Genomic DNA, 18,061 nt, shown 5'->3' on the forward strand with positions numbered 1-18,061 from the left:
CACGATGGCGAGCGTTCCGTCAAAATCGATGAGGTCGCCCTTCTCGAGAAGCAATACACCCCCGTCTTTCTCGCTCCCATCTTCGTTGCTCGGCGCATCGCCCTCGAGAGAGATGCCCTTCTCCAGCTTCGGCAAGACATTCCAGATCATGTCCGAGCGCATCAGCTGTGCGCGGATCTGCTTGGTGATGTACACGGCCGTGACTACGCACATGAGCACCAGCAGCGATGCAATCGCGGAGAATGCGAGAACCAGAAGCGGGGGCGTTACGGACGGGCGTTGAGAGATCATTGGCGGGACTACGTCGGGCTGCGAGGGCGAGTCTTCCGCAGCGAGCAGATCCTCCGCTACGAGTTCGCCATTAGATAGCCGCGGCGTGCGTTCCCCGCCGTCCAGGTCGTTGAGGCTAGCGGTCTGCTGCTTGTTGAGAAGATCGTATAGCTGCTTCTCGCTTTCGGTGGGCTCGTCGTTCGGGCCGAGGGGTAGTATTGCCTTAACAGCATCAAGTCCCGCAAGGTCCGAGAGGACGGTGTTTTGCTCCTTAGGCGACGAAACGTGGATGCGGACGTCCTTGTCGTCGCAGGTCAGGCAATCGGGGGGATGTCTAGGAAGAGCATGAGCGCGATAGGAAATACGCTGCCAGGGAAACGCACCCTGTGCGAGAACGGAAGATCGCCTGTACGGCATTTCGCACGTCTCTGGATGGTTCCGCTCTGCAAAGTCAGAGACAGATGTCAGCGATATGATATGACGTCGCAAGCGCAGCGCTACGCACAATTGCGGAGCATTGCGCGGGACAATGGGACGGGCAGTGACGACCAGCGCGAGGAGAGAAAAAGAAACAAGGATGGTGAGAGTCATTTCAAAATGTCGACGCGAACGGAGGGTGCCCGTCACAGCGAACGTGCTGCAGAGTGCAGCGGTGGGGAGAAATGTGTGGGCACTGCCAGTCGACACCTCGTGGTATGTACGAGACGAAAGGCAGTGGCTGAGACACCCTTTCCTGGTTACATGACGTGGTCCATCGCGAGATAAGCACGTGGTTATCTATGTGTAACAATGGCTCGCTTGCTTACGGGCCCCGGCCAGGAAGCCTGAGGGTGACCTCCAGCTTCTCGTCGACTTCATTGAGAGCCGTTACACAAAATCTATGTAAACTCCCTTTCCATGTCAAGTACGCTTGAGAGTGGGAGAAGGAAATACTATCTATCATCCCTCCTGAAAGCGTCGAGATACGCCGCACAGTACAGCCAATGCGGGGAGACCTAGTCATTCGAGCAGATTATGGAGTTCTGCAAGGGGTACTATGAATACAGAGTCTATGATTTGCGCAACACTGATACTTCTCCTCAGCATGGAACCTGAGTAGAAGTGCCTGAGTATCATCAAACGGACGTAAGTTTGCATCAGAACATGTTTATGGTGAAGCCGTTGTACAGTGCTGGCCAAGTTGAAAGCCATTGATATTATTAGCAGTCTCCACTAATGAGATGCGACGCTGCCAAATATTAAGCCGCAGCACCGCCACTTCGGAGAGACCACTCGACGTTCTATAGGGCGCAATATACACTGTATAATAGTATTACAACAAGAGCTATTTTCTCACTCTGTGACACGCCCTCGACTACCGTCACAGCTTTTTCTTCTTGTCGCTGACACGTTCTTCTGTGGTATACGAGGATGCTACCTAGATGAGCGAGCCAAGTACATGTCCGCAGCTCTCTCTACCCGGCTCACGAATCACCGGACTCAGAGGCGACGATATGATGAATCTGCCACTGGGTGTTCCCATCATCATCATCATACTAAACGTTATATGTGAGCACCATTCAAGCTGCATGAGCGACATCACTTACCTCCTGCAAGATTGCAAAATCTGGAAGGATGACTAGATACTGTGGAAAGCCCTCAACTATCGGCCGAGCCTCGGCGTATGCTGAATGGACGCCCTCACTGTCCTCAGGGATGACACATAGCTTGCCCCCTTTATCCCACTCATCCCCAAGGTCACGGAAGGTGTCGAAATCAAATTCCACTTCTTTACCTCCGACGGCGGTGTAGTCAATATGATCCAGCACAAGTTCTTCGTCGATCGTGGCGAATGTCGCATGCATTCCCTGTACCTCTGCGGCGGACAGCCTGCCGTTGCGGATTATTCTCGGGTAGTATGGTGCCCAGTGTGCCCATTCAACAAGCCCAGAATCCCCGACACGAAAGGTGTCCTCGTCTTGTGCGCCAGTCTGTGCGCGCAGAGCCCACTCCCGGATCATGGACGCAGGTACCAAAATCACCTCCGTCCACATGTCCTCATCGTGGTTATATGGCGCTCCCAAACAGACGACGGCAACGAGACCACGCTGTGGGGACGAGTAGAATGGATGAGCCGGGTTCCTCTGCGAGCATCCGCCTTTGTGCGTTGACATGAGCTGGTTCCAAGTGAATGATTGTCCTCCACGTATAGGATACTCCCACATGCAGAGAGAACCTCGAATCAAGACTGGAACCCCAGTGTATGTGCTTGGTCGGTCTAGCACGAAGATATCAATGGTTTCGTAGTCCACCACAAGTAGATGCCGACTGTCGACGAAGTCAAAGGTTCTGTATTTATTTTCTGGAGTTGTTTGTTGTAGATGCTGTGTGATCACGATGTCAGGTAAGGTCCACATACATGCACGACATACGATACTTTCCCAAAGCAAATCGCCCGTCTTCCAATCCCACACCAGAATCGCATATTCATTGCTCCAAGAACCAAGATGCGCTACGTAGTCGCCCTCTAGACGAGTTTGCCGTCCTTCCCTGCGATATTCTCCGACTCCCTCTGATTCATCATATCTGCCCATGTCTGAAAGGATGATCTCACTGCGAGCAGCAAGACGATGGGGTTGCCCATCTGTAAATGACAGGATACGAAGTGCCGGATATCGGCCCCTGTCTCTTCGTCAAACACACGCACAAGGCTGATCAAAACATTGCCTACTGTGGTCCGTCGGGCACCTGATCCCACCCTGTCACGACAATGACGTCCTGCGATGGATCCATACACATTGTCCCCATTTCCATTTCCATCTCCAGGCTCTCGCTGTGGATAGACCATCGACGCTCTGAAACGCCAAGAGCTGCGGATGGAAGCTGGATAAAATCAATCCCGCCTCGCATGTTTGCTTGCGCGAAAAGACCACCAGGCGCGGTCGTCCACGCGAGCGCCGTCCATTGTGGAAAGGACGTCCCTGGCACAAGCTCTGCGGTGCGGCGCATGTGCTGCAGAGACCGTAATTTTCGCAGTCTCTCCACGTAAGGAAGCGGGCACAAGGGCTCGTCGGTCATGCCCGCAAGCTCCAGTTCATAGAAATATTGCAGCACAGTGGAGTCGCGTATAAGTTGTAGGAACATTTGGCACACCTTACAAACATGTATACGATCAGCTTTAGACTAATCCACTGTTTCGACACTACTCACTTGTTTACAGTTGATCAGATCGCGAGCATCGAGAAAGAAGAAGATCATCACGAGGAGCTCGACGGGCAGATCCGTAATGATATGTGTAGCCATAGCTGGTCAGAGCTTCAGCGAGGGATTGACGACTGGCACTGAAAATTTATGAGGAGGTATGGTCGTCGCTTTTATGGCAACAGGGGTGACCACGCCGTCCAAGAACAAAGGAAGGAAGATCAGAACTGCACGCTCGGAGTCAATACGTCCGGTCCGGGCTGCTGCACTCCTGCAGGAAACCTTGTGGATTGAGAACTTCTCGTCCTGCGTCGCCAAGACATGCTTCTTTCCCACATGCGGTACATTCATACTGTGCGTTCCCGGGCAGTCGGCAGACACCTGGGGAAATCAGGCCGCGGCGCTGACTTGAGGGGCAGAGTACTTCCGCTACAGTTCAGCATTATGTACAGCACCGTGTTCGCCAAAGCTGACGTCGAGTCGTCGCCTACAAAAGTACCTTTGTCAATGATAGAAAGATGACTAGACGTGCACTTGCAACGGCCTATGTTACTCTGAGTGAAGTGAACTCCACTTTTATCACGGCGCCCCGATGCTGGCCGCCCTTAGTCTCACTCTCCATCACCGCGCTCCTTACAGAACGGAGAGTTTTGAAACACACTGAAAAGCGGCATGCCAAGCGACAGTCTAGCAATATGAACAGCAGCAGAACCGTTTGACGATGCCACCAACACGGACGTCATCATCCGCACTTCCGATGCCGTCGATTTCTATGTCGACAGGTTCATCCTCTCAAAGGCGTCCGCATTCTTCCGACTTATGTTCACCTTACCTCAGGGACCCAATGCCTCTGACAAGGGCACCGTTGAGACAGGCAAGCCCATCGTCGAAGTCACAGAACCCGCCGCCGTCTGGGAGCAGCTTATGCGTGGGTGTTACGCTGCCACCGCATTCGCACCGCCAGAAGGCATCGACTACATATGGCCTCTGATCGAGGCCGCCAGGAAGTACCAGATGGACGGAGTGCGCAGCGTCGTCAGCCAAGCGCTTCTCTCTGCCGATGCGCTCGAAAATCACACCATGCGCGTATACACTCTTGCCTGTGCATACGAGTTGGAGGACGTCGCTCGAATGGCCGCCAAATATACCTTACGCCATCCTCTGCATTCTATTACATATGTGCCAGAAATGCGCTGCGCTACGGCCGGGGCGCACCAGTGCCTTCTCGAATACCACCGAGAATGCGGACGCGTCGCACGCACTTTTATCATGGATAACAAGTGCCTGACGAAGGATTGGGTGGGAGAGCTGCGGGATTATGTTTTCCTCAACTGTAAGAAATGTGCTCAAGACTTCAGCCAATGCGATATCTTGAATTACCATTATTGTGTACGGGAATATCTGATCGCCTACATGAAGCGTAGTGCGGACGCTCTCGGGGCACGTCCTTATGGACCGTGCGCTACTAGCTGTATTCTCAATTATGGCTCCAGCTATCCAAGAGACGGGTAGCTGCACCACATGCTCCCAACACTCAAACCACCGCGTATGGGAGAATACTATCACCGGTGCTCAGAATTATGTCTGGATTCAATGCACGAGGGGAGACAGGTATATGAGAGCCAGAGTACCTTGATCGCTCACGAGTAGACGCAGAGTCCGAGTCAGGATCGGAGACGCGCTGACGATACGACGCGTGAACACGATCACGTGAGTAACAAATCGACTCATGCGAAATGGACTCGCCCCCGAACATGTTACATGAACGTCGCACATGGCCTTCATGTATTTTAGGATTCCCTGCGCTAGTATCTGCTGAACGGTCACATAACTGACCTCTGCCAGTACCGATGTCTCTCGAACCCGTCTGTCTACCCTAGGCTAACAACACGCTGTCCTTCAGCCATTTTTAGCTGCTAGCGGCGTCGGCTTAATTGCCTCCACATAAGTAGTCCGACTCATGTATTGGTATATCTATGTTCATCTCAATTCCGAAGTCCACATGATGCACCACTGACGCTTACCCTATTATCACGAACAGCCAAATTACGCTCTGGCATTGGACTGTTCGTCAGTACTGCAGTAATGGATCGAGCTGACATCGAGTTCTGCCGTCTTGAAGGCCCGGTTTCTAAGCATCGAATCGCTAGATTCGCATTACAGCACACCAATAGTGCCTGAGTGTCAGCAGATCTCTATAATGCTGGATGGTGGATATTATAGGGAATTGCAATGCGAGAACATCATCCGCATTACTCTATCTCCACATTTCTAGACCATTTCACGGCTGCTATCTACTTCAAGGAAGCTTTCTGAGCACCTTCCCTTCACTTTGCTTCTATCTCCTTGACACACAGGCACTCCAATCGATATGATGAACCCTATGATTATCGAAGGCCTCGAAGGAGCGATAAAGCCAGCCCGTTACGACACAATCCCTGTCGACTTCACTATCCAAAGACATGGATGTTGCAACAAGACTCGGAAGCCGTATTATAAAGTTCGTTGAGGTTCAACGCAAACATGAACTTACATACACGGAATCTTTCTTAATTGTGAGTGCTTAATGACATCCCACATACTAAAATCACAACTATGCCGTTCCACAGAACGAGGACCTACGACCTGTTCCAATCGAGAGACGAAAATGGAAAGCAAACAACTTCTGGTCATTGTATGTTTCCCGATCATCCTTGATTTGTGCATTCTGCGGTCCTGATATCGATCTATCCAGCTGGGTTGCCACTAGCTTCAATGTAAACACGTAAGTACCCTACGAAACATACGCATATGATCATGTTCTGACACCCCGTCAAGATGGATGATAACGTCCTCGATGATCCAGCTCGGCTTGTCTTGGTGGCAAGCGTGGATATGTGTATGCATCGGAAATGGGCTCGCTGCGCCATATATCGTTTTAAATGGCCGACCCGGTGCAGTCTTTCACATCACCTTTCCGGTGGTGGCCCGTGCAAGCTTTGGGATATGGGGAAGCCTCTGGTGCGTCTTTAATCGAGCAGCTATGGCATGGTAAGTGGTACTTTTGTCCTATGTATTGTGGAGCATTCAAACATGGCATCCACAGTATTTGGTATGGTGTGCAGACAAGCATTGGCGGCGAATGCGTCCTCGTCATGCTGCGAGCGATGTGGCCGAGTGTTCAGAACATCCGTCAGTCGATCGGCACCTACTACATCGCACACGGAACTCACGAACATCTTATCCAGCCAATACCTTACCACCTTCTTCAGGGACTACCACTCGCGACTTCATGTGTTTCTTCCTGTTCTGGCTTGTCTCGCTTCCGGCTATCTGGTTGCCCATACACCAGGTGTATGTTATTCTAGATATTAGGCGCACTACCACTGACCTTGGCTCCGATGATAGCCGGCACTTATTCACTGTCAAATCAATCATAGTTCCGATCGCAGGAATAACCTTCTTTATTTGGTGTATCATCAAAGCGCGCGGTGTGGGCCCGATTGTCCACCAGCCTGCCACGATCCATGGTTCCCCTCTGGGGTGGGCAATGGTGGCCAGCATCACGTCGTGCATCAACTCCCAGTCTACAATCATCACGTAAGTCCTCATTTGTCGCTCTCAGCCCAATAAGCTCAGTGTCACGTCCCACAGAAATGCACCCGACTTCGGTTCGCGTGCGCGGAGGCCTTCGGATGCAGTGATGTCACAGATGCTATCAATTCCAATAGTCTTCGCCCTCGTCAGTTTCATTGGAATCATAGTCAGTTCGTCTTCACAGGCCATCTATGGGGAAGCTATCTGGTCTCCCATGGACCTCCTTGGGAGGTTCTTGGATGGTTCGCCCACCCACGCTACACGTTTTGGAGTGTGGTTCATAGCAGCCGCTTTTGCCCTTGCGACAGTGAGTATTCTAATTCTCTATCGGCATATTTGACAGAACTGATACAACAATGCTGGCATCAGGTTGGGTCAATGGCTCATAAAGTACATCATCGACTATGTTTCTAATTTTCCAACAGAACGAACATTTCGGCCAACTCAATCAGTGCAGGATGCGATCTTACAGCGCTATTTCCACGATTCATAGTAAGCTGTCCACTTGACCACTCCATTCATAGATATGATGGTCCTCTCACTCTAGAATATCCGTCGTGGTGGATACATCGCGGCCGTCGTTGGGCTTTGCATGTGCCCTTGGAATTTGCTCAAAAGTAGCAACAACTTCACGACATACCTTTCTGCTTACACGATCTTCCTGAGCGCCATCGCCGGTGTGATGGTCAGTTTGGCGGCGGTAGTGCTTTTAGTGTCGGCTGTTGACATTAGTGCGAAAAGATCACAGATTACTATGTGATCCATAAGGGTCATTACCGCGTCAAGGACCTCTACCACACGGATAATGATGGCTGGTATAAATATTCCCGTGGTTTCAACATACGGTAAATACATCAGGTACCGAAATTTCCATGTCTGGCTAATTCTTGCACGGCTAGAGCGTACGCGGCGTACGTCGCTGGCATCCTCATCAATGTCGTGGGATTTGCAGGAGCGAGTAAGTTCCTATGGTGTGCTCACGTTGACATTAATGAAGACTGAAATGCTGTTTTTATCAGCGGGGCGTGATGTACCGTTAGCAGCAACCCGCATTTATTCAATGTCCTTCTTCACCGGTATCAGTGTATCGGCAGTGGTTTATTGGGCCCTTAACCTTCTCTTCCCTACCCATGATGCTTCTCGCACGTTCAAAGAGGTAGATGAGTCTGCTGATCTGCGGGATAGCCTATATGTCGATCACCCAGATGTTGGGTCAGATGAGAAGCTAGAGAAGGAGACTGATATCGGTGTGCGCGAGGTCTCAATATGTTCCACATAACTAGTGATGTCAGCTTCAGAATCAACTATTGTACAATTACGAGCTTGATTTCTTCCTTTGATTCGAATACCAGCTTCTAGCTCTAGGATTCTAATCGAATGGATACCATGCACCTGGTATGAACCGTAACTCATGATACAGCGGATCCATTCCTGATGGTCTCAAAGGTCACCTGATCTGGACGCGCCGCGCATTGGCGCTGAGATCCTCGCGTCGACAGCGAGGTACGCACTTAACACTTAGATCACCACAGGGGCCAAGTTTACATGTCCGATGAGTGTGTCCCAGTATGTTTGAAGAATCGTATTGATTCAGTCGTGCTGACTGAACGTCTGACTAGCACCATGATTATACCGCCAATGTCCTAACCGCTCTGCTCTGCCTTGGTCTGGCTGTATCTTACTTACCCCAGGTATGTTCTCCTGCTCTTACGTGCTCTGTCTACTCACAATACGTTCTCGTCCTTACATGATGCTCGACGTCCAAATAGCATCTACGCATCATCAAGGCGGGATCGTCGGAAGGTTTCAGTCCATGGTTCCTCTTGCTCGGTAGCACTTCCTCTGCGTCGGGGATGTTGAACATGTGAGATCTGTGATTATCTTTTTTGTATCAACAGCTTCACATAATGTTTCACAGCGTTGTGATGCAATGGGGTCTCATTAAGTGCTGTAAAGTAGTGGTAAATACTACACTCATTTCGCTCGAGATGGTGGACAACTTAATTTAACCATAGAGCTTCGGAAGCTGTATTGAATCCACGGCTGGCATCTTTCAGCTTGCACTTCAGTGGCTCCTCTTCACCTTAGTGTGAGTAGATCGTATGGAAAACTCGTTGAGGCGTCTCCTGACGGTTTCTCCACTAGACTGGTACTTTACATGATCTATTATCCACCACATCTCAAGTATACGGAAGTAGCCGTAGACTTGCACGACAACCGCTCGCCGCAGCTCATCAAGACACACGTTAAGAGTGACACCTGGCGCCTCTCGATTATTCTCTCCTGGGTCGTTTTCCTCCACATGTATGTCGCACTTGTCTCTTCATCCTGTATCCGCTGACCTTCTGGCTGGTATCCGCTGTCTTAGCTCCTTCATAACCTTTGTCACCTTCCTCCTTCTAACGACCGGTCCTACGCCTGACGGCTCGCGACGCTCTGCGCAAATTTCCATCTGGGCAACGTTCCTAGGTGTCGCATCTGCCCTACTTGCTGCGCTACAGTATGCTCCGCAGATCATTCACACATATCGCCTTCGACTCGTAGGGGCACTAAGCATACCAATGATGCTTATACAAAGCCCCGGTGCAGTGTTCATGGTCCTCAGTATCGCTCTCAGGTAAGCAATATTGATCTTTCACGCTTCATACATTGCTCAGGCATGTATCGCAGACCGGGAACAAATTGGACCAGTGAGTGTCAAGCACATCGATGGGTGTTCCATATTAATACGATCCTTATCACGCAATATAGCATGGCTCCCATATGCTGTCGCTGGCGTGCTGCAGGGCTCGCTGCTCATCATGTGTCTCTGCTGGCGCGCGCGCCAGCACCGCCTACGAGTCGACGACTTCGGTAACCCCCTCGAGCCATCCTCTGTCGTTGACGGCAGCACGGGATCACCGGTGACTGTGACCCAAGGGCCTGAGGAAGGCGTGGCCATCCTGACCGCGCCGGGAGCTGCCGTTGAGACTGACGTCAGGGTTGAGGGTGCGAACGAGGAGACGCCGCTACTGATGAAGGGGAGCAATGCAGATGGAACAAGGACGAGTAAATGGTTAACTTGGTGGCAAGGACAATAGGACCGAACGCTGGAAACCCTTCGACGACCTTGCTTCGGATTCCCTGGATTTTATGATATCTGACTTATTTAATAATTTTGGATGGATGTATATGAAATCGAGATAGACATTGAACGGTTTCACGATAGAACAGACAACTAGTGAATGGCGTAATGGCGGAAAGCTTTGGACGATTAGCATGGCGTTCTGCAATTGTGTAGTCCGTTTGCTGGTGCATACGCTCTCTCTATCCACTTCACGAACCACTGGAATCAGAGGCGACGATATGATAAATTTGCCACTGATGGTCCCCATTATCATCCTTGTACTGATCGTTATATGTGAGCACCGTTCAGAGTGCATGAGCGACATCACGTACCTCCTGCAAGATTGCATAATCTGGGAGGATGACTAGATACTGTGGAAAGCCCTGAATTAACGGCCGAGCCTCGGCGTATGCTGAATGGACGCCTTCACTGTCCTCAGGGATGACACACAGCTCATTCCCTGCATCCCACTCATCCCCACGGCCAGGGTGGGTCTTGAAATCAAATTCCGCTTCTTTACCTCCGACGACGGTGTAGTCGATATGATCCAGCACAAGTTTGTCCCCTTCGACGTTGGCGACGGTCGCATGCATGCCCTGCACCTCTGCGGAGAACGGCCTGCCGGTGCGCCGCATTCTCGGGTAGTATGGTGCCCAGTATGCCCATTCAACGAGCCCATTACTTCCCATAAATTTGGCCTCGTCTTCTTCGTCGGCCTGTGCACGCAGACTCCACTCCCGGACCATGGACGCAGGCACCAAAATCACTTCCGTCCAGATGGAGTCCGAGTCACCGGCGCTCAACGGCGCGCCGTAACAGGCGACAGCAACGAGACCACGATGTGGGGACGAGTAGAATGGTTGAGCTGGATTCCTCTGCGAGCATCCGCCTTTGTGCGTTGACATGAGCTGGGGCAGAGTGAATGATTGCCCTTTACGTATAGGATAATCCCACAGGCAGAGAGCACCTCGAATGAAGACTGGAACCCCAGTGTATGTGCTTGGTCGGTCTAGCACGAAGATATCAATGCCATTGTCCTCCGTCGCAAGTAGATGCCGGCTGTCGATGAAGTCAAAGGAATTGTATTTATATTCTGGTTCTTCTTCTGGATCTTTTTGTAGATGCTGTGTGATCACGGTGTTAGGTAGAGTCCATATACATGCACGATATACGATACTTTCCCAAAGCAAATCACCCGTCTTCCAATCCCACACCAGAATCGCATATTCATGGTCCCAAGAGCCAAGATGCGCTACATAGTCGCCTTCTAGACGAGTTTGCCGTCCTTCCCTGCGGTTTTCTTCGACATCGTCTTTCTCATCATATCTGCCTGCATCTGACAGGTTGATCTCACTGCGAGCAGCAAGACGATGGGATTTCCCATCTGTAAATGACAGGATACGAAGTGCCGGATATCGGCCCCTGTCTCTTCGTCAAACACACGCACAAGGCCAATGAAGACACTGCCTACTGTGGTCTGTTGGGCACCCGATCCCACCCTGTCACGACAACAACGTCCTGTGATGGATCCATACACATTGTCTCCATCTCCATCTCGAGCCCGTCGCTGTGGACAGACCATCGACGCTCTGAAACGCCAAGAACTGCGGATGGAAGCTGGATGAAGTCAATCCCGCCTCGCATGTTTGCTTGCGCGAAAAGACCACCGGGCGTGGTCGTCCACACGAGCGCCGTCCATTGTGGAAAGGACGTCCCTGGCACAAGCTCTGCGGTGCGGCGCATGTGCTGCAGAGACCGTAATTTTCGCAGTCTCTCTACGTAAGGAAGCGGGCACAAGGGCTCATCGGCCATGCCCGCAAGCTCCAGTTCATAGAAATATTGCAGCACAGTGGAGTCGCGTATAAGTTGTAGGAACAATTGGCACACCTTACGAACATGTATACGATCAGCTTTAGACTAATCCACTGTTTCGACACTACTCACTTGTTTACAGTTGATCAGATCGCGAGCATCGAGAAAGAAGAAGATCATCACGAGGAGCTCGACGGGCAGATCCGTAATGATACGCGTAGCCATAGCTGATCAGAGCTTCAATGGGGGATTGACGACTGGCACTGAGGAGTATGATTGTCGCTTTTATAGCACAAGAGCTGACAAACGACGACGCCGTCCAAGAACAAAGGAAGGGATATCAGAACTGCACGCTCGAAGCCGATACATCAGGTCTGGGCTGCTGTACTCCTGCAGGAAACCTTGTGGATTGAGAACTCCTCGTCCTGCGTTACAGAAGGTAGGGCGAAGCACAGCAGCGTCGCAAGGTGCCTGGAGACGTAATGTAGGGAGGGATTAACGTTGGAGTCCCCGCCTCAACCCGTGTGCAAGTTCCCGCAGGAAGCCCATTGTTGTCGGTATTGGGAGCCGCAATCAATTCTGAGACTTAGGGAAGTGCAAAAAACACTCGCATTTTCATGAGTTTCGTGGGCTACTCCACAAAACGTCTTGCAGTCACGGCGCAGTAGCTCCATAGAGTACATTTGTTCTTTTGAGACCACTCTCTAACGTCCTACCACAAAGTCATCCGAGGGGGTCGCAGCGCACGGCACGCGTCACATATCCAAAAGTGGTCGCTCACCCGCACACCGTTCCGCACAGCCTCACCCCTGATTCTCGAGGAACCCGATGCCCGCATTGCGTACCTTGCTCGTGAACGTCTCGTACCATTTGGCGATGACGGACATCGGGACGAGGCTGTCGGGCGCGAGCCCGCCGCCGCCGATGAAGCCGGACACGTAGTTGAAGAGGTGCTTCACGATGCGCTCCGCGAGGAGCGTCGCGTCGGGCGCGGCGGGCAGCGGGCGCGCAACTGCAGACGGCAAGGCGGCCATCTCGGACTGGATCGTGGAGAGCGGCTCGATGGCGATGCCGAGGACGGCGGTGACGTCTGCGGGGGCCGAGGCAGCGGCGGCGGGGTGCGCGGCGGGGAAGAGGGTGTTGTGGGAGGGCTGGGAGGTGAAGGTGCCGCGGAGGCGGAAGATGGCGGAGGGCTTGTCGTTGGAGAGCCTGGGGGCGCGTGAGGGAGACGGGAGTGCGAGGGAAGGAAGAGGCGCACATGCCGAGGAGCTGGAAGCCCTTGCTGGGCCAGAAGAAGTGGACGGTGGCCCCGTATCCGTCGGGGAAGGGCACTGCGAGCTCCGAGAGGTTTGCACACAGGCGAGGGTGGCGTATGGGATGCCACGCACCTGTTCCTAGGAGAAAGACACATATATGGTTTATTGAGCCCGCGGCGGGGAGCTCGAACATGGCGTGTGTCTCGTCTATCTGCTGCAGGTTGGTTTGGAGGGGGCGACCGGCGACGCAACAGCCGAACATGGTGTGCAGAAGACTAGTCGAGGGTGGACGAAGACGAGAGCAGCGTGGAGCGCGGTCGTCGTCGGTGTGGCTGCCAGTGCATCGCGGGCGTTCGAGGACGTTCGAGTCGCCGTCAGAGATGTCGTACTCGACATGAAGGCACGTATATAGACTGAAGCAGGAAAGATCGGCCGCAGCCGCTCTACGCCATATCTGCTACTGCTCACCACGCTGCGCACTATGTGCCCTTCGCTACTGCATGCCGCGTTGGCGATGCGGCAGGACCGGCCGCACACCCCGCAAGGTCGATCGTCGCTGCAAGCAGGCGCGTATATACGCTCGTCTTGCGGGCCTCCGTGCACGCGTCTGCCACGCCTCGACGACTGACTCGAGTCTCCTGACCACGCCTGCCAGCTGCGGGCCCTTCCTCGCCCTCCCTAAAAAGCCTGCGACTGATGCAGCGCACGCTCGCCCGCACCCCGCTCGCCCTTCGCACCCGCGCCATCGCCCACGTCTGCGCGCGCCGCTTTTCTCACTCGTACTCCGATCAGCACCGCCACGCCATGCGCCCCCTCGCCGTCGCCGACCTCAACCCTGCCGTCCTCAACGTGCAGTATGCCGTCCGTGGCGAGCTCGCCATAAAGGCCGACGAGCTGAACGAGCGGCTGCGCTCCCAGGAGCACAGGGACAAGCTCCCGTTCAGCAAGGTCATCTCGAGCAACATCGGCAACCCGCAGCAAAAGGGGCTGGACCAGCCGCCGATCACGTTCACGAGACAGGTGTGTGTCTTCCTCTCCCCGAACGCGTCGTACAACGCGCCTGGCCCATCTCTCTACACGCACAGTGTGCCCCATGACCGAAGATCCACCCGTAGCTCAACTAATCCTTGACGGGTTGCTTTCCACCTCCCATGTGGTTGTATGACCCGAGGACGTCTGCAAAGGAATGGCAGCCCCTCAGAGAGCAAACGCAGGAGTTGGATCTTCCCGTCTGTCATGCTTCGGCCCAAACCTAGAGCAATAAACTGATTTGAGATCCACGATACTGCATGTAAGACTTCCAATCCAGCAGACCGTGCGTCCCCTGCCTTGTGCTCGCAGTGCCATTCCGATGGCTCAAAAGCGCGGGATTCAGTCTCATACTCTATAACGGAAGGATGTTTCACATTGTATGCGCGAAATATGATCGAAGGACTCGTTGTGCTGACATGTGTGTGCACCTTGTCCCAACGGCTCTCTGTCATGCCTTCCTGCACACGCTCTGATGCTTATGTCTTGCCCGTCAGGTCGCAGCATTGATGGAATACCCGCCATTGATCGACATCGTCAAGGACAAGTGGCCATCGGACGTGATTGAGCGCGCACAGCAGCTCCAGGCGGAAATCGGCTCCATCGGAGCGTACTCACACAGCAAGGGCATCCCGCTCATCCGCAAACACGTCGCACAGTTTATCGAAGGTGCGTGACTTGCCATTGACTACTGCCTGTACTCACGTCCCCGCAGAGCGCGACGGGTTCCCGAGCGACCCCGAGGACATCTTCCTGACTGCCGGCGCGTCCGCGGGCGTGTCGCTTCTGCTCAACGTCCTCATCACGCCGCACAAGACCGGCATTCTGATCCCGATCCCCCAGTACCCGCTCTACACCGCGACGCTCGCGCAGTACTCGGGCGTCCCGCTGCCGTACCACCTCTCGGAGACGGACGGCTGGTCGACGTCGCTCGAGGAGATCCGCGCGGCGCTCACGAAGGCGGAGGCGGACGGCACGGGCGTGCTGCCGCGCGCGCTGGTCGTGATCAACCCGGGCAACCCGACCGGCGCGCTGCTCGACGAGAAGACGATGGAGGAGCTCGTGTGGCTGTGCGAGGAGCACTCGCTCGTGCTGCTCGCGGACGAGGTGTACCAGGACAACCTGCACCGGCGCGCGGCGCACCCGTTCCACTCGTTCAAGCAGACCGTGCGGCGGCTGCGCTCGCCGGTCCCGCTGATCTCGTTCCACTCCATCTCCAAGGGCGTCTTCGGCGAGTGCGGGCGGCGCGGGGGCTACTTCGAGTGCTGCAACGTCGCGCCGGACGTGCGCGCGCTGCTGTACAAGATGGTGAGCGTCGGGCTGTGCCCGCCGCTGTCGGGGCAGATCGGCGTCGACTGCCTCGTGCGCCCGCCGCGCGCCGGGGAGCCGTCGCACGCGCGGTGGAAGGCGGAGACGGACGCGATCCACGCGGCGCTCGCGCAGCGCACCGCGCTGATGGCGGCGCGGCTGAACGCGCTGCCGGGGGTGTCGTGCGTGGACTCGCCGGGGGCGCTGTACCTGTACCCGAAGCTGGAGCTGCCGGCGGGCGCGGTGGAGGCGGCGCGGAAGGCGGGCAAGGAGGCGGACACGCTGTATGCGCTGGAGCTGCTGGAGGAGACGGGGATCTGCGTCGTGCCCGGGAGCGGGTTTGGGCAGAAGGAGGGCGAGCACCACTATCGGCTGACGTGTCTGTGCCCGGGCGTGGAGGAGTATGTGGGCATGCTGGAGAAGTTCCATGTGGGGTTCTTGAAGCGGTATGGAAGCAGTGCGTGATGTGCTAGAGTTGGTTACATTGTTGCTTGGGATATAGCTGTACATACTAATAGTGTCGTGCGCAAACATAGAGCAAGCAGTGAATAGCTGAGCAAGCAGTGAACAGCTCTGTTCGGTGTGTAAACGGGTGTTGGCAGTGCTCTGCAATGAGGCCAATAATACACAATGAGGTGATAATGCTCATCGGACAAGAGTCAGCTGGTGTCTGAGAAGCCTCGGTTCGATTTAGTCAGGAGCCGAGCCGGTTTCGGTCGCAGCTATATTGCTCTTCGTTGCGACATTTCGTGCAGTGTCGCATCGACGCAGCCACTGTCGCATACGCCATCATACATCAGTCAATTTCGCCGTCGACGATCTAGCCATGTCCCTCCTTCGGCCCACTCTTTCCCTCCGTGCCGCCCGCACTGGCACTGGGCTCTGGTCCACTTCCCGCTGCACCCCCCGCGTCCTCTCTCTCCGTCTCATGTCCTCTGGATCCGCTTCGGAGCGCCAGTACGAGCACATCCTCACCTCGCTGCCGTCCCCCGGCATTGCCCTCATCACGCTCAACCGTCCAAAGGCGCTCAACGCCTTATCATCCCCGCTTTTCGCGGAACTCAACGAAGCCCTGGCAGCCTTTGATGCAGATGACGGCGTCCGTGCATTGGTGCTTACCGGCAGCGACCGTGCATTCGCAGGTATGTCAACCTCATAATGAAATCCAATTTGTGTATCGCTCACGTCTGGGCCTACAGCGGGCGCTGACATCAAGGAGATGAAGGACAAGGAGTGTGCGTCGTCCACCGTCGTTGTCCGTCCTCCCCGCCGGCTAACTCCCCACCCCAGACTCGGATGTCTACCAGAACCGCTTCATCGAGAACTGGTCGCGCATCACCCACCTCCGGAAGCCCATCATCGCCGCCGTCAGCGGCTATGCGGTACGCGCCCTCGCCCGTCGCTCACCCCTATGGCCCACTTACCGTGACACACACAGCTCGGCGGGGGCTGCGAGCTCGCCATGATGTGCGACATCATCCTCGCGTCGCCCACCGCCGTCTTCGGCCAGCCCGAGGTCAACATCGGCATCATCCCCGGCGCCGGCGGGACCCAGCGGCTCGTGCGCGCGATCGGCAAGTCGCGCGCGATGGAGCTCGTGCTCACCGGCCGCCCGTTCAGCGCCGCCGAGGCCGCCGCGTGGGGGCTCGTCTCGCGCGTGTCGGAGGACGTGCTCGCGGACGCGCTCGCGCTCGCGGGCCAGATCGCGGGCAAGGGCGCCGTCGCGGCGCAGGCGGCGAAGGAGGCCGTGAACGTCGCGTACGAGGGCAGCCTCGCGGAGGGGCTGCGCCAGGAGAGGCGGCTGTTCCACGGCATGTTCGCGACGCGCGACCAGAAGGAGGGTGCGTCCGGTGGCCTGGGGTGCTCGTGCGCTGATGCTGACTCTGCATTGCATAGGTATGGCGGCGTTTGCGGAGAAGCGCAAGCCGACTTGGACCCACTCGTGAGCGACAATGGGACTGCTTATGTTTTCAAGCACCAGGCCATCTGTATAACAAACACTGCACCTTATATGATTCTCTTTGCTGAGCTGTCGTTCGTTGACAAAGAACGAAACAGTCCAAATTCGAATGTTAATGCCGCACAATATGCTGTGAGGCGACGGTCTTGACGGTCTTTGTTACAGCATAGCCCAAGTTGTTCTTGAAGTACATGGTGAGAAGATGTCTCTTCTTTTGCTCAATTCATCCATTTCAAATCCGGTTTTGTATCCGCTTGAACATTTTCTCAATGTTCGTCTGATGCCGTAACAGTGAACTTGCAGCGGTTCATAAATCTTTAACGAGCCTCACCAGCGTTTAGCCTTCAGTCATCAGACATTCTATGTTATGCCAATGACTGATCACTGGCACACCGCTCAATTATCATACCGTGTCAATCTCTTCCTTGTCTATTGACTGGCTTGGCCTTCATGTCGGAGTTTCCCCGAGAAATCACCTCGACGCGTTATCGCCCTCAAGCCTCACACATAAGTTGACGGCATGCCGATCGCTTGGTATTCTGTTCTCCCGGCCCGAGGCCAATG

At 54.5% G+C, this 18,061-nt stretch overlaps 8 protein-coding genes across 8 annotated transcripts; 5 read left to right on the plus strand and 3 right to left on the minus strand.

The window, feature by feature from the left end:
- Positions 1–1,450: 1,450 nt before the first annotated feature.
- On the minus strand, positions 1,451–3,552 carry POSPLADRAFT_1173561 (hypothetical protein; the record flags this gene model as incomplete). Its single annotated transcript, XM_024488239.1, has 5 exons — positions 1,451–1,805; positions 1,857–2,633; positions 2,682–2,862; positions 2,981–3,402; positions 3,460–3,552. The coding sequence occupies 5 exons, from the start codon at positions 3,550–3,552 to the stop codon at positions 1,734–1,736; spliced, it is 1,545 nt and encodes a 514-aa protein (XP_024334936.1). The 3' UTR covers positions 1,451–1,733.
- A 717-nt stretch (positions 3,553–4,269) lies between these two features.
- On the plus strand, positions 4,270–6,218 carry POSPLADRAFT_1154307 (hypothetical protein; the record flags this gene model as incomplete). Its single annotated transcript, XM_024486837.1, has 6 exons — positions 4,270–4,783; positions 4,875–5,061; positions 5,492–5,520; positions 5,808–5,950; positions 6,060–6,124; positions 6,185–6,218. 6 exons carry the CDS (start codon positions 4,270–4,272, stop codon positions 6,216–6,218), a joined length of 972 nt encoding a protein of 323 aa, XP_024334937.1.
- An 866-nt stretch (positions 6,219–7,084) lies between these two features.
- Positions 7,085–8,305, plus strand: POSPLADRAFT_1153927 (hypothetical protein; the record flags this gene model as incomplete). Its single annotated transcript, XM_024486790.1, has 7 exons — positions 7,085–7,333; positions 7,396–7,400; positions 7,452–7,518; positions 7,574–7,711; positions 7,768–7,871; positions 7,926–7,984; positions 8,046–8,305. Coding segments are annotated over 7 exons (882 nt in total), but the record flags the coding sequence as incomplete, so codon positions are not given.
- Positions 8,306–8,571: 266 nt separating this feature from the next.
- On the plus strand, positions 8,572–9,972 carry POSPLADRAFT_1049416 (hypothetical protein; the record flags this gene model as incomplete). Its single annotated transcript, XM_024479741.1, has 10 exons — positions 8,572–8,592; positions 8,646–8,717; positions 8,796–8,890; positions 8,945–8,987; positions 9,042–9,115; positions 9,172–9,330; positions 9,395–9,643; positions 9,697–9,716; positions 9,778–9,902; positions 9,946–9,972. 10 exons carry the CDS (start codon positions 8,572–8,574, stop codon positions 9,970–9,972), a joined length of 885 nt encoding a protein of 294 aa, XP_024334939.1.
- Positions 9,973–10,341: 369 nt separating this feature from the next.
- On the minus strand, positions 10,342–12,169 carry POSPLADRAFT_1154231 (hypothetical protein; the record flags this gene model as incomplete). The annotated part of the gene is made up of 4 exons (XM_024486828.1): positions 10,342–10,413; positions 10,465–11,485; positions 11,604–12,019; positions 12,077–12,169. 4 exons carry the CDS (start codon positions 12,167–12,169, stop codon positions 10,342–10,344), a joined length of 1,602 nt encoding a protein of 533 aa, XP_024334940.1.
- Positions 12,170–12,610: 441 nt separating this feature from the next.
- POSPLADRAFT_1185008 (hypothetical protein) lies at positions 12,611–13,462 on the minus strand (the record flags this gene model as incomplete). Its single annotated transcript, XM_024489119.1, has 3 exons — positions 12,611–13,153; positions 13,203–13,275; positions 13,333–13,462. 3 exons carry the CDS (start codon positions 13,460–13,462, stop codon positions 12,748–12,750), a joined length of 609 nt encoding a protein of 202 aa, XP_024334941.1. The 3' UTR covers positions 12,611–12,747.
- Positions 13,463–13,936: 474 nt separating this feature from the next.
- Positions 13,937–16,097, plus strand: POSPLADRAFT_1185013 (hypothetical protein). The gene is made up of 4 exons (XM_024489120.1): positions 13,937–14,220; positions 14,497–14,652; positions 14,727–14,898; positions 14,945–16,097. The coding sequence occupies exons 1-4, from the start codon at positions 14,005–14,007 to the stop codon at positions 16,000–16,002; spliced, it is 1,602 nt and encodes a 533-aa protein (XP_024334942.1). The 5' UTR covers positions 13,937–14,004; the 3' UTR covers positions 16,003–16,097.
- A 368-nt stretch (positions 16,098–16,465) lies between these two features.
- POSPLADRAFT_1049419 (hypothetical protein) lies at positions 16,466–17,483 on the plus strand (the record flags this gene model as incomplete). The annotated part of the gene is made up of 5 exons (XM_024479742.1): positions 16,466–16,679; positions 16,737–16,772; positions 16,828–16,919; positions 16,976–17,378; positions 17,434–17,483. The coding sequence occupies 5 exons, from the start codon at positions 16,466–16,468 to the stop codon at positions 17,481–17,483; spliced, it is 795 nt and encodes a 264-aa protein (XP_024334943.1).
- Between the last annotated feature and the right edge of the window lie 578 nt (positions 17,484–18,061).

Source organism: Postia placenta (genome assembly GCF_002117355.1).
Source record: "Postia placenta MAD-698-R-SB12 unplaced genomic scaffold POSPLAscaffold_15, whole genome shotgun sequence".
Taxonomy (NCBI): domain Eukaryota; kingdom Fungi; phylum Basidiomycota; class Agaricomycetes; order Polyporales; family Adustoporiaceae; genus Rhodonia; species Rhodonia placenta.

What these genes read in the sequence shown, in the direction of transcription:
- POSPLADRAFT_1185013 (XM_024489120.1), top strand. Translation starts at nt 14,005, where the DNA reads ATGCGCCCCCTCGCCGTCGCCGACCTCAACCCTGCCGTCCTCAACGTG. An exon ending in CGATCACGTTCACGAGACAG is followed by an intron (nt 14,221 to 14,496) that starts GTGTGTGTCTTC and finishes ACTGCATGTAAG; the next exon opens with ACTTCCAATCCAGCAGACCG. An exon ending in GACTCGTTGTGCTGACATGT is followed by an intron (nt 14,653 to 14,726) that starts GTGTGCACCTTG and finishes CTTGCCCGTCAG; the next exon opens with GTCGCAGCATTGATGGAATA.